This window comes from Alligator mississippiensis, chromosome 4, assembly GCF_030867095.1.
Source record: "Alligator mississippiensis isolate rAllMis1 chromosome 4, rAllMis1, whole genome shotgun sequence".
Classification (NCBI taxonomy): domain Eukaryota; kingdom Metazoa; phylum Chordata; order Crocodylia; family Alligatoridae; genus Alligator; species Alligator mississippiensis.
In genome coordinates, this window is record NC_081827.1 from 193,106,035 (window position 1) to 193,120,730 (window position 14,696).

Sequence of the window (14,696 nt, forward strand, 5' to 3'; positions counted from 1 at the left end):
CCTGATTATTTTTTGTCTGCCAGTAGAGCAGGTGCAGGACAATGAGTTTTGTGAAGAAACATTAGTGTTTCCTCGCCCATTTGTACCTTTGCTTCCAATGCTAAAGCTGCCAACTAGTGCCACTTACGTCAGGTGCTGTACAACATTAAATGTGGGTGTGAAATTATTACAGAACATTTATTTTCCCAACTATAAAAATCATACACATGTGAAAGTGGCTTTGAAGTAGTTGCAAAAACACAATTATACAGAATGAAAGTTAAAAAGATAGTTTCTTGTTCTTAGATAAGCACTTTGTGTCCCTTCAAGCTATTGTTTTAATTGAAAGATCCAAAATATTGGAATCTTTGTTACTCTCTAGAACAAGTGCAACAGTGTATTTGCATATGTTTCTCCTGCTGTATGACTTGGTTATAACTAGCATCAAACTGTTGATCTCTTTTTATCACAGTAAACTGTTGAAGATTGCTGCGCAATTTCCACTTCCTTTGTCTGTTGCTGTGGTGGCCTTTGGACCAATGCACTTATACAGAGTACCATACTTTGTTATTTTTTCTCTCCTTCTACATGTTTTATGTTGCCTTGTGTAATTTTCAGTTTACCAAATGAAATAAGGAAAAAAGGCCAGAAGTTGAGATTTGGAAACGGTGGAAGTTGAAATCTCTAATCAACATAATTGAGAGAAAATGACAGAAATACGAATGCTTTTTGCAAGTTTGAAGTTTTGTGAGATCAGTTAGAAAGCTTGTTGTGGTGGTCCACTAACCAGGAAAATTGATGGAAGAATTGCCCTGCATCTGTGCACATAAATCTTTTTTTAGTACATAAATACTTTTAAATGTTCTAAGTTTCAGTAGACCCAATATTCGTTATTTACACTGCAGGAATTTTGATATTTAATTTCACTTGATTTTATGTTGAAACATGTTTTTTCTCAGAATGCCCTATTACATATATGCATTGGATTTGCATCTTTTTGAGTTGCAAAATGTGGTGAGTAAAATTCACAAACAAATTTCAAGTGCACTGTGAGTATCACAAAAAACAACATAGCCAAGAATACATTTACACATTTTATGCTACATTAACAAGCTACACAATTTACCTTTTCTTGTCTGTAAGAACAGAATGTATTGCTTCTACAGACCTGTTTCTAACAAATCAAATGTTCTATCTATGTTTGTTGCACATTTGTGAGATCACTGAAAGTATTGGTGGCCTATAAACTTCACCTTTTGTGAGAGTGGTAAATTACATAGCTTTCTATTCAGGAAGGATACCAGCAGATTCATGAACATTTCTGTGTAATGTTGTTATGAAACATTACCAATCTCCTCCAGAAATGGTCCAGTTCTGAAGTTCTCTGAAGATTTATCTACACAGGAAAGTTAGTGGGCAGTAAGGCAGCATGTAAATGTACAGGACCCTAGCAATTCTGCACTAATGTCCTGTGTGGACAGGGTCACTTCCATTACTTTGAGTGGAGGAATCTACCTCATACTTTGTACAGTAAAGGCCAGATCCTGTTCCACTTATTAGGTGTGTAAGGAGACCTTGGCCTCCAAGCATTGTCCTACTCTTCTGGAGTCCCTGAAAAAATGTTAATATGCTTACTTTTGAAACATACCATCATCTTAGCCTTAAGCTTAAGGCCCCTGCCACACATTACATATATTACACAATTGACTGGTTAATTGTGCAGTAAATTTAGACTGACCACATGTGCAAAGTAGTTATCATGCCACTAACCAATTGCCTGTCAAGAATGGTTGGGGGGGAAGCAGGTGGGGACAGAGCCTCACCCTGCTCCCCCTTCTGTCCTGCTGTTTGGGGTCTGGACCTGCTCCCCCAGCATGCGTTACCTGCAGGGAGCAGGGCAGGGGGCAAAACTGGCCTCTTCCTTGCCGGCCACCGCTCCATCCCGTGTCCCCACCATCATGGCGGTGGGCTGCCTTCTGTCAAAATGCTTCTTTGTGCTCTGGATGTTTTTCAGTCCATCAGAGTGTGAATAAAACATTACAGACAGACAGGCAGACTTAGGCTCTTATATTAGAATAAAAATGTTTCCAGCTATAAAAAGAGCCAAACAGCTACAAAGTTAGTGCTTGAAAATGGGTAACAACTCTAGAGCTGTTTTGTATCCAGCTTTAATTTAAACATGTGGCAGGGGCCTAAGTGTCAAAAAGGAGCAAGCAAGAGGAAAACCCAGCCTTTGTTAACTTTTTTTCAGGGACTTGAGCAGAGGGGACCAGGATTGTATTTAGGTGCCTAAATGGATTTAGGAATCTAATAGGTGAAATAGGATCTGGTCATAAGTGTCAATGCAAACAACAAGTGTGAAATAGTTTGATTGTTGTCAGTTTGTACCCTGCCTTACTATACATTAACTTCCTCATGGAGACAAGTTCTTAATAATAGTGGGACTTATTTGATCATACTAATTAGCTCTAGAAATTAGCATCCTGGTATCATAGCATCTAGGTAACAACCAATAAAATGATCAAAAATAGATATCTGTGATGTGTGGAAATCCCTCACTTTGGTTACCATGTTTTCAAAGGAAAAAAAACACTGTTTTACTGATTAAAATGATCTATTGCCCTTGTAAATCTGATGGGTTGATTCTAAGCAGAGAGGGAACAATTGCTTGATTTTTGTGTTCTCTCTCTCTCTCTCTTTGGTATTCCTGACAGATCTACTTGCATTCAGTTAATTTACAGCATATGCTCCATGCAGCAGGAGAGCCAAGCCCATTTTTTCTATTGTATGGAATTGTTCTTACCTGAAGTGCCTCCATTTAATTCCAGCTTGTTTTTAGAACACAATTCAGTTGAACTGACTGGAAAGACTCATACAGGTTTCAACAGCAACTTTCCAATCCTGAAGGAATTTGTGACATAATATTTTGCAGCACCTTGCTATTTTTTCAGCTCACAAATACACTAGCTGTTCACCTTACCCATGTATCATAAAGACTGCTTTAAGTATAAATCTTTAAAAAAAAAAATGCTAGTTAATGGTACACTGGTTCAGTATCTTTTTAATCTATGTGCTAGTTTTCTTATCAAAATGTTTACATACTAAACTGTGCATTGTGTTTATAAATCAGAAAGTCCTCTGAACAAAATTACATTAAATATAACATCTAGCTACAAGCAGCTGTATGTACATATACTTGTAGCAGGGTTCTGCAGTCTCTTTTTTCTAGAACTGCTATTCAGATGGAAAGGAATAGAATAGCAGTTATTTTTATTGTGGGTTAATTGTATATCTTGGGTGAGAGAGAACAGTGGAATCGGTAGAGTTGGCTGGACTAATTTTAGCTAAGTGACTTTCCAAGAAATCTGCAGGGTGTATTTTTTTTTTTCCTGAGGAAGATTTATTTCTTTGTGTACACAAGTTTTCATAGCCATTTATTGTATTGCATTACTTTGAGTTTCATTGCCACTTATTATGTTGTTTGAGTTTGACTTTTGCCATCCTTAGTTAAACTGAGTAGTTTCCTACTAGCCATGGAAGATCCATTGATTTCTTTACACCTACTGCTATGACTTCAATGGGGCACTGGTGAAATGAATTGCTATTCAAAGTAATTGTAAGAAAATTGCTCCTGTGCATAAACTGAGTTCAGGATATTTATTTAAACTTTACAACAGTTTGCCATTTTCATGATTGTGTCAGCAGACTCTGAAAAACACTGCCATAGCTCAGTCTAAGACAGCTTATTTTGTTTGATATAACTTTTTTACAATTAAAAAGACAGGAAGGTTCATTATGGTCACGGAGTATGACATTCTTCCTGTCACAGGCCATAGAAATTCCCATAGTAATTCCTGCCTCTAAATTAAATTTAAAAGCCTGGTGGAGGGGTAGAGAAGAAATTAGACTATATATTTTAAAAAGATATCCTGTGAATAATTTTAAGACCCCAGTCAAGGAGAATTTACCACATCCTTTGATGGTCTAGTGGCAACTTCTATCATTTAAAAAAAAAAAAAAAATTATTTCCAGTTTGAATTTTACTCATTTCAACTTCCACCTGTAGTTACTGTGTCTTACGTAAGAACCCTTTACTCTGAGTGGTGAATCTATGGCTTATAGACTATGACTAAATAGTCTTTTAACCTTCTTTTCAATCAGCTAAATAAAATGGGTTATTATTAGGGCTTGTCTACACTGCTACTTGAAATGTACCCTGCCCACTCAATCCCACTCTCTCTACACTCCAAATCCCAGAAGTAAGGCAATGTAACCATCTTGAAGTGGCTCTGAGTATGTGCCAACAAACATGCCCAAACAAGACTACGTAAGACTAGCTTTGAACATATGCTCAGGGCCTCTTTAAGGCAGCTACATTCCCTCATTTTTGGGACATGCCCTTAGTTTCTTATTGTGAGTGATTTGTAACCTGAGAACTTACTTGCAGTTTTTCTCTGGATCCCACATTAAGTATTTCAACATGCAGCTTGAAATTTCATACATGGATTTATTTGATCTTTCAGATACCAAGTCTCCAAAAAACATGCCCCTTTAAGATATGTCAAGTTGAACACCTAAAAACGAATCCAAAGCCATTGCCTGGGCACTTTTAAAAAAAGCTTTATGCATAAAATAATTTTCCAATGAGTTATTTTCAATAATGAGACATTTTTTGTTGGCACATCCATCCTTCCACACCTGCAATTGTGCAAGTTTGATGCTGTTACAATATTTATATAAATTTGCTTCTATTAATATAATATTTAATAAAGTTTGTCTTTTGTTACTAAAAAAGACAGTGTGGTGGTCAGTACAAAGAATACATCTTTTAATTAAGTACCTGATTACATTTGTGTTTCTTTCTTTTTTGGAAAAAAACTGCTGCTTTTTGAGAGGCCCTGTATTTACTGTTGGGTTTTTTTTGTCATTATACATCATTTTATCCTGAAACCATTAGAAATACAGGTGTACCTACTTTCAGACTCTGAATTGACTCTGTAAGGAATAGTATACATAGTTACAATACACTTTATTTATATATTTTATTTCAAAGTTTGTAAAACAATTCTTGGCATGTATTGTGTGAAATATTTTAATTTTTTTCAATAGATCCAGTTTGTTTCTAATTTAGAATATATTCACATTTCCACTAGGAGGATGTGAAAGTAGTTCGAAAAGCAAGGTAACTTGTGATGTATTACAGGAACTCTCACTCAAGATTAGGATGGGCATTGACATGAAGAGAAATAGGGCCGAAGAATTAGCCATCTACCTGAAAATAGTGTCCTGTAGTGCAGATTACATGGATTGGGACTGTTACCCCTTTACATTAGTATCACTCATGTATCATGCCATCCATTAACTTCCCTGTTTTTCTGTCTCTGAAGAGGATAAAAGCTGCAGGGAGAGTATTGATGTTGTAACATGTTCTGCTTACACATTTCCAAGTGGATGTCTACCAAGTTTAGATAGGAGCATGACACATAATACAGATGTTCATTAGATGTTGTTTTAAGCTTTCAGAAAGAGAATAAAAACAGGACAGGAACACTCAAATAGCAGTTGCTTTAAGTGTATATTTTTAGTTAAGTCAGGATTTTCCTAGGGTTTTTTCCCCGGGTGTTCTTAACCTGGTGTTTATAATCTTTCTGGTCAGTGTGTTCAAGCATATGTTTGTTTGCGCATCTGTGTGTTGGGGGAGGTTCTCTCTTTGTCTTTTTGTCACTGTCTTGTCACATTGCTCTAATAATAGCTACACACACATCATCTTTGTTAATTGAAAAGAATTTATATTGACTTTATCTGCAAGTTGTCAAATAGGGGCATCTCCATAACCTAAAGGAATAGTATCCAAAAGGAGTATCTTCAGTTTTGCTCTATGACTGGGCTCTTGTAAGTTGTGTGTCTGAACTTCTCAAAATAGACTTTTGTTTAAAAAAAAATAGAGGTAGCTGGAATTTATTTAGTTTGTCAGGTTTAACATTCAGCACAGTTCAGTTTTTGTTTTTAGTGAGCTGATACATGTAGCAAGCTACTGCACATTTAAAAGTGAAAAGTACAATAAAATAAGGCTTAGAAATAAAGTAAAAACAAGTATATTCTATTTATAGCATATAGTAGAAGAAATGGGGACTGCTGTGTACATGAAGCAATGGCACGGAACAAAGCAAAATGTAAATTAACTGCTTGGTTATAGATGAGCAAATATAACTAAATTTGTTTGATGAAAATAATTAACAACAAAAGAAAACTGCTGCTTTCCTTGGCTTGGTTCTTGACAAAAACTCTAATTTTTAGAGTGTCTGGTAATAAAAACACATGAAAAGTCAGGTGATAAGCTAAATTAAAATCTGCTGTATCTGCTGTCTACACTTTGATACAATATAATTTATGGCTGTAAGCATTTATAAACAACTTGTCATGATGATCACTTTTTTTAATAAGTTGATGTGCATCTGGACTCCAGTATTCATAGTTATCAGATTCTGCAGTGTAATAAAACTGCTCTGTGCTTTTTTTTTAGGGAGTTTATACAATGCTGCTGCTGTTATAAATTGCTAACTATAAAACAGCCTAAAATCTTGAGATTTATTTTGTATTTCATGTCAAGTGTTAAGACATGTTCAGTTTTAGTGTTAGACTTTTTACATCCTTTTTTGGAAAATAACTGAGCTAGTTTTTATAACACTTAGCACCGTCTTGTAAACTGTTTTAAAATGTTCATTATGTTAGGAAAACATGCACTTTTGCCACCAAAGCTACATGCAACTGTTATATACCTCTGGATATTTGTGCCAATGAACAACATGTAACAACTCCGCACTGGGTTAAAGTAAAATCATTTTTCTACTTTTTTTTAAACTGGAACTTCAAGCATTCATAATAAACAAGTATTTAGAATCTATAAGTTTATTTGAAAACCTTTTACAATTTTAATACTTGGTTTGATACATTTACTTATGACAGAGTGCAGTCAAAGTTTTTATTTAAATTATTCACTATAACTTAATGTATGAATTCCTACCGTGGTTAAAAAAAAAAATGCTACTTCTGTTTTTAAATCAGTTTTAAATGATTTGAGGGACAATCCTGCAGCCTTTAATCAGGCCAGACAGAATTCTGTAAGATGCTTAAGCACAGACCTAACTTAGTTATTTGCTTAAGTACTTCAGAGAACTGAAGCTTGAGTAGGAACTGCATTACTTAACCCTTTTTAATTTGGTTTGAGACTTAGGCTCTGATTCAGCTCTGATGTACATAATCCTTAATTAGAAGCAATCCTACTACATATTCTGATTTTGCAAGCATCTCATAGGACCTACGTTGGGTAGAGCTTTTGCAGGTTTAGGACCATAGCTGTAAGGGTGGCTTATAAGTAAGGATTTCCAGTATTATTCCATCTGGGCATAAGTGTCCAAATACTGTTAAATGTCATGCTTACGGGGAGAAACACTGACAGATGTGTTCAATGTCTTTAACATCTGTCCCTTGGATTGTCAAGGTATTGAAGCGTTGTGTGGTCATTGAGATACCAGCAAAGGTTTCTTTTCCTTTTCCCAAAAAACTGGGAGAACATTTTATATTTATAGTTATTGTAAATCTGAAAAAATGCATGAAACATTATGCTTAATTTTTTTAATGTTACACATTTATTTGAATGGAAAAAAACTGACTTTAATATTGTTCCATTAATTGTGCAGCTTGGAGAACAATATATGAGACGTCAGTAGTTAACTGTAACATTTTACAGCACTCTACATGACGTAATCAAAGTGCTGCCAGATCAAAATTGAAAAGGACTTAATACTTCCTCACTGTGATTTTTGAACTGTTTGGTGGGGCAAAACACTGTGCCTTAAATCATTAAATTAACACTGCAATTGTAGCATTTATACTTCTGTAGCCTTAGATGCCATTGTGAAAGTCCATTTCAAATTGTCCAAAGATTTTTTTGTTAAATAGGGATCACGCTGCAATTTGGTTGGGGCAAGAATAAGTTAATTTCTGAAAGCTTTCTTACTGTAGCTGTAGCCTTCTCAGAAGCCTCCATTACTTTTTAACTGTGCTAGACTTATTTAATGAGTTTTGGGTTTGGCCAACCAAAATCAGGAAATTCAGAATTTTAATTGATGCTGTATTCTCAAATCTTGCTATTATGACAAAAAAAGAAAAAGAGATGATAAAAAAAATTGAGTTTTAGCCTTTAAGTAAGTGTACATTTGGGGGGGGGGGGTGACACCCCCCCCGGCCATCCCAATTTTGATTACATGTAATACTTGTGTGGGTTTTTTTAAGAAGGTTCAGTTCCTTTCCTTTCCCCATGCCCCTCTGGAAACCTTAAAGCTCTAGCAATTACAGAAAGCATTGTTTTTTAAATAGTGAATAGTTAATATCTGGGTGTTTCTTAAAAGGAAAGCAAGGAAAAAGGTATAATATTAAATAGTGAATCATATTTATGAAGAATTTTTTTACATATAATCTACAAAGGATATAGATATATCCTTTGTAGTTTAATATGTCAACAGTTTTCTTCAGAAATATGATATATAACTGCAAAGAAGTTTTATACATATTCCTTTTTTGCCTCTTTTGATAAGTAAGAGGACCTGAAATGCCTGTTTTTGTTGTAGCTTGACACTTTGTAAAGTTTTTCAGGAAAGTAAACTGGCTTTTCTAAGTTTTGTTGTTGGATTTACTTGGAGATCTCTTAAAAAATAAATAAAAAAATTAACATTCCTAGACTTTAAATAACATTTTTCAGAATTGTAAATAGCATTTCTAATTACTGAATTTCTGATATAAAAACAACCTCTTTTGGGTGGGGGTGAACTTAAAAACAACCAACCAATCATTTGAATCCTTGATGTTTCCCACCGAACCCTAAAAACCATTGAAGCCCAATAATTTTTCTCTGCAGTTCACCTTTTTAATTTATTGTCCAGACATCAATATAGATTAATGCTCTGCACGAAACCAATTAAAACCATTTTTAAAATCCTGTCACAAGTGCTTAAAAACATAATTTATGTTGGAATGTCTTATCATTTTGAAGTGGTCCAATTGACTTTTATGGGGGGGTGTCAGTTTGAGATGTATGGCTGGTTTAAACCTGATGTTACTGTTTTTGGTAGAGTTAACCCCAGCAGTTATAAGTTTTTAGAGACGTTGACAGGGTCTTAAGTATAATTGTGTGACTGTTGAGGCTATAATCAATTTTCATTCCTTATTAAAATGATTATAATTGAGTTTTCAGATGCCATTCATGCAGTATATGATAAAGTTTAATCATTGGGACTGATCATGTGAGGTGCTAAGTAGTTCTTGAATGACACTGAGCACCTTTTATCTCCTGGTGAGGTCCAAGAAACGCAAACGCTCTCAGCACCCTTCAAATCATACCAGTACTTCCACCACTGAAATCAATGACAATTTGACTTGAATGGGAACTAGTCTGGGACCTTCACGTGTTTTGTAAAGAGTTCACTGTTTGTGGTGTGTACTTAGAATTTAATTTTTATCTGTCTTTCCCACATGAATGTGCATGACTTCTGGAGTACTTTGTACAGCATATTGTGCTAAATACACCTTATTTTTCTGTATATTTTTGTATGGTGTACTACCGTTGCTGCATTAATATAAATGGTTGTAATTCACAAAAAGTGCCACTTATCAGTCATACTCTCTGTAGAGTGTTGTGAACGTGTTACCTGTGTTTCTACTTCACAAATGTGCTAGTGGGTATAGTGGTGAACATTTTGCCTTCAGTCTTTGCTCAGGTATTCATGTGGAGCAGTTTGGTGCTTTTTCTTTCTAAATTGTAATATTTGGTATTCTGAGTATTCAGAAAATAAAGACAGTGAACAAAAAATTCATTTGTGTTGCTGGCATTACTTTTAACTTTGCTTCCTCTAAAGAGGAAGAGTAGGATCATTATTGGCTGCCTTCGGGTGTCAAACCGGATGAGTGGCATGGATCCAGTGTGCAGGGCTGGTCTAATGAGGACATGGCAAACGCCCCAGGGGTGAGAGGGCAGGGCTGCAGGCCCTGGCCCTGGGCCACTTGGGGAGAGTGGAGGGCTGTGGATTGGGAGCAAGGGGCTATGGGTCGGGAGTGTGGGGCACCTGGTGGGAAAGGGGCTGCAAGTTGGGAGTGAGGGGCCATGCTGAGGAAAAGTTTGGGGAGCACTGCCTTAGCTCTTCCACAAGCACCTTAATGGCAGCGCCAGGGCTGGTTTATTAGGGTGGAGCTTGACAGTAGCCATCCATCAAGTGGAATGGATTGCACAGGAAGAATACTGGATGAATTGCTGCCTGATAAATTACTGGGTATTAATTAGGTTGCTGCCTAATTAAATCACTTTTTTTAGTGACTTCTTTCAGTAACCAGGTCACTTCCTGGTCTCTGTCCCCCTTTCATTTCCTTTGTGTAAATTGTGCTCCAAAACTAATGTACATTAAAAAACGCAAAAATATTTTTCTTTAATTTTCATTTCTAATATATGTATAATAAGTGCATGCTGCATATTTGAATTAAATTATTTTTGTTCTTGTGAAGTGACTGACATGCATGAGATCTTAAGACATTCTCTAACTTTGAAATTTAATTCAGATAGACATGGATATGTTTATTATGATATACTATGTATATTAGTAAAACATTCCATTTTAAAAGAAAATTTCAATTTGGCAGGGATATCTGTCCATTTAAGTAGATTTGCCAAGTGGGAAAAACAGTTTAAATATAGATATGCATTCAAAATGACACACTGACAGTTGACTCAGAAAGTATGTTAAGCCACTCTCCTCGTAGAAGGATGTAATTTTGTTTAATGAGTGTAATTGCACTAATAGTATTTGATTTTGAATGTGTACAATTTACATCTGACTTTGCTTTGCTGAAAGAATCTATTGTAGAGTCATTTTTCAAAAACAGAGTTTCTCAGTTGAAAAAGTATCCCTATATTGAGGCCAGTGTTACATCTGTTTATCCTTCAATTTAGGCTTAATAACCAACAATTTCAGATAAAAGATTTTTGAGTTAGATTCAGTTATCCTTTTTGTGATCTGTTTTATCTAGTTCAGTGGTTCTCAACCTCTTCAGGCTCATGCCACCTCTCCATTACTTTTCTGAATGTTGTGGAACCCCATCATGTTTAGGACTTTATCCTACAACCATTTATTGTCACATATACAGAGTATAATAAAAGGAGAGAGAAACGAAAAACTAGCAGCAGGACTGATACCCTAATGCCAAACAAAGGAGTAACTCAGTCTCCCAGATGCGTAGCCATTTTTTTCTGTGCCTTGGGCAAGAAGGGGGAAATAGGAGAGGGAGAAGAGGGTTGTGCTGAGCATAAGAGAATGGTGTTGGGCCTGGGAGGCGAGAAAGTCTCTTACCAACATATGTAGATCTGTATGTAGTTTGGGGCTATGAAACACTCAATTTGGCTGTGAAAGGGCCAAGTAGTGACACTGCAAAACTGAGAGAAGGCAGGGAGAGGCCTCAAGGGGAATCTTGCCGCTGGGCAGTGCACAGGGTTTTACAAAGGGACGGTCCTACCTGCCCTATGTGCCTTTTTGTGGGAGGAGCCTTTGGGGTTGGACCAGGAAGGGCTGCAGGAAAAGCATGAGCTCTGGCTGCCACTGCTTCCCAGTCTGCTTCCAGGTGGGATACAAAGGGTTCAAACTTGGTTATGGCAGCACACATGTTGCAATACCCCAGGGTGCTCTGGCACCCCACCTGAGAACCACTCATCTAGTTTGTTCATACATCAACAGCCAGCAAAACTTTGAGCCCGGGTGGTTGTGTTGAACCATTGCTTCCTGCAGCACTGATACTTTTTCTGAGTAGATTCTGGCATTTCTAGTAGTATAATATCCAAAGGATGTCAAAGATAGACTTTTAGAATGAACATATGCAAGTAAGTTTGCATACAAGCAATACAAATCAGAGGTTACTTAGTTGTATAGTATATAAAATGACCTTTCTGTTTCTCTTCTCAGTTAGGTCAAACAGATCATTGACTATATTTGTTCTCCCTGATCCCATGATCCAAATTCAGCTGATAGGCTGTGAGTGTTTGGTTTTGCAGAGGGTCACTCCTACTGGACTCCAAGTTACTTTGTACTAGGGAATACAATATGAAAAATGAAAGGGGATGTTTCTGTATCAATTCTGCACCTTGCATTGGATTGATTGTATCATAACATACAAAAACTGAATGGTTAAGTGAGATTGGAAGAACGTCAAGTCTCCCTTTTTTCCATACCATAGATTTAGCAGATGTTTTTGCTTATTTAACTATATTTATACCCGCTTTCTGAAAAAGGCAGGTGTACATGCATGAAAAGGTGGCATACATGCAAGGAAAATAGCTAGCAAATAAGTAGATTCTAAGTCTAAGGTTAAAGCATTCTTATCAAGCACCTTTGTCAATTTTACAATACTCTTATATGATCTGCTTTACAATTTGGAGCTTGGTAGCATTAATCAAGCTGAATATTCTTATTTGCTTTGCTTTTCTAACATTCAAAAATGTACATTGTTAACTTAATTGCACTTATTGAATTGCTGCCATATCCAGTATATGAACTCACTTATTTTTCCATAATGCAGTTCAGGCTATACTTCCAAAATATATACAGGATGGGGGGCAATAAGGAGGTTCTATATAATTTGACACTTTCCCCCATCTAAATCTCTCCATACTCTGCTGGAATGTTTGTGCATGAGCCTTGAGATCAGGAATATAAATAAGTAAAATACAACTTTGCATATACAAAATCCTTACTTTTTTAGCTATTAGTATTACCACTCACTACCAAGGAAATAATTATTGGTACCTTTCTTTGAATTTATGCCATTAAGCTTTTAAGCAATAATATTTTTGGCTTAGTTCTTTTTTGCAGAGAGTGTCTTTATGGTAACTACTTGCATGCATTTTACTCTGCATGGAAAAATGTTACAATGCTTCCTTTAAAGGTTCTCATTTCTTATATTGTGAGTACACATTGTAAATCAAGAACTTCTGATGCCCTCCAAACTCTTGTTTAGCCATTGAGAAAAAAAAGCATGGTCATGGTCACCAGGGTGAGAACCTCATGAAGTGTCAGGGCTTTTAGTTCTTTTCTTGATGTCCGTATGGTATAAATGGACTCTGACACCACTGATGCTTTGGCTCAGTAAGTGGTAACCCCTTGCAACTCCTGCTGGTTTTCATTGATTAACAAAGACAAAACTAATTCTGATTAGAAAAGAACTAAATAATTTACAAAAGAATATGGACAAAAAGTGGAGGCTAAGATTGCTGGTGAGCTGCTACTGGGGCAAGCTAAAATAAAAGCTAACTTCTTCTGTCAGGCTTTTATTTTTAAATTTTGTTGTATTCCTGTTCTTGGGCTGAAATGACCTTAGTATCTAATTTTTTACTTTTCTTTTCAGGAGCCTGTATAAAATATCCAACAGCAATTACTGCTTGTGAAAAAGTATTGGTATCCTCTTACATCTCACACATGCATGCACACTACCTGAAGGGGGCAGAAGCTACTTACACTTAAGGTCATTTACTACCTTTGGGTCTGATCATGTTGCTGTTAAAATTGAAGAGGTCTGCATTAATTTATGCAAAACCAGAATCAAAGACTGTGGACCATCAGGGTAGGAGTGTAAATGGGAAAAATTTAAGTCAGAAAGGAAAATTTTAGTACTGGAGTTTATTAATGGAGTAAAAAGTGACTATTTCAATGTTTTATTTCATGAACTTTTATCTATGGTGGACATGGAAATTAATACTGTAGATTTTTTCCAACACATTATTCAATTATTGTTGTACTCATATTGCACTCAGTCTGCATCCAGTACATCATTGATGGGATGCCTTCATTATAGATAACAAAACACATGTGATTAGCTTCTAGCCTGAAGAGCACTCTAGCTAGCTATTTTGCTCTTTTGTTTGGAGTGGACAGAAAAATTAATGTTTTTCTGCCTGCAATAATTTATTTTAGCAAGCAGATCATGAAACAAATTAAATAAACTAAAAATATTTGTTTCCAGAACAAAGAATAAAGGAAAGTAAATGGTCATAGGCTGCCTTTGACTTTTTCACTGATTGTTTTAGGTGTAACAATTTTTTTTTTTATATTACAGTAATATATAAGATCATCAAACGAGATCTTGGGTCAGTGCTCTGCAGAAACCTGCTGCCAACAGTAGAGACAGTCCCTGCACAAGGTTTTATAATCTAACTAGACAGGACAGTTCTTGTTTTACAGGTGGGCAAGTGAAGCACAGATCAAGTGATTTACTCAGTTACACAGGAAGGTGGCGGCAAAGATAAGGGGTACTCCTACAGTTTAGCACTCTCTTCCTGAGCAAGCAAGGGTTTTAGTTTTCCACATAGATGTGGAATAGTCTATTTAAAGCTGTTTCTGGGGGAAAATAACAAAGAAAAGATGTTAGATAGCACATGACAGCATCTTCAGAGAAGATTTTCAGTGAATCTGTCAACTTGGGGACAGAGGGGAATTATTATTGTTACTACTACTGGAAAATAGCAAATGTAATTCCTATTTTTTACAGAGAGAGAGACTCAAGTAATTACAGGCCTGTTAGCTTGACTTCAAGATTATGTAAGTTGTCAGAACAGATATTAAAGTGGAAAATAATCAAAGATATGGAAGTAAAAAGAAAATGGGACAAAACCATATATGGTTTTA

General features: G+C 36.0%; 1 protein-coding gene across 2 annotated transcripts in view; it reads left to right on the forward strand.

Annotated features, from left to right (window-relative positions):
* The window catches only part of PGAP1 (post-GPI attachment to proteins inositol deacylase 1), a 58,221-nt gene extending 49,506 nt beyond the window's left edge, over positions 1-8,715 (forward strand). For both annotated transcript variants that reach the window (XM_014594387.3, XM_019492335.2), the window contains one exon: positions 452-8,715. In XM_014594387.3, coding sequence (XP_014449873.1) covers positions 452-590 — 139 coding nt within the window. In that variant the 3' untranslated portion in view covers positions 591-8,715. The remainder of the gene's footprint in view (positions 1-451) is intronic.
* Positions 8,716-14,696: the final 5,981 nt, after the last annotated feature.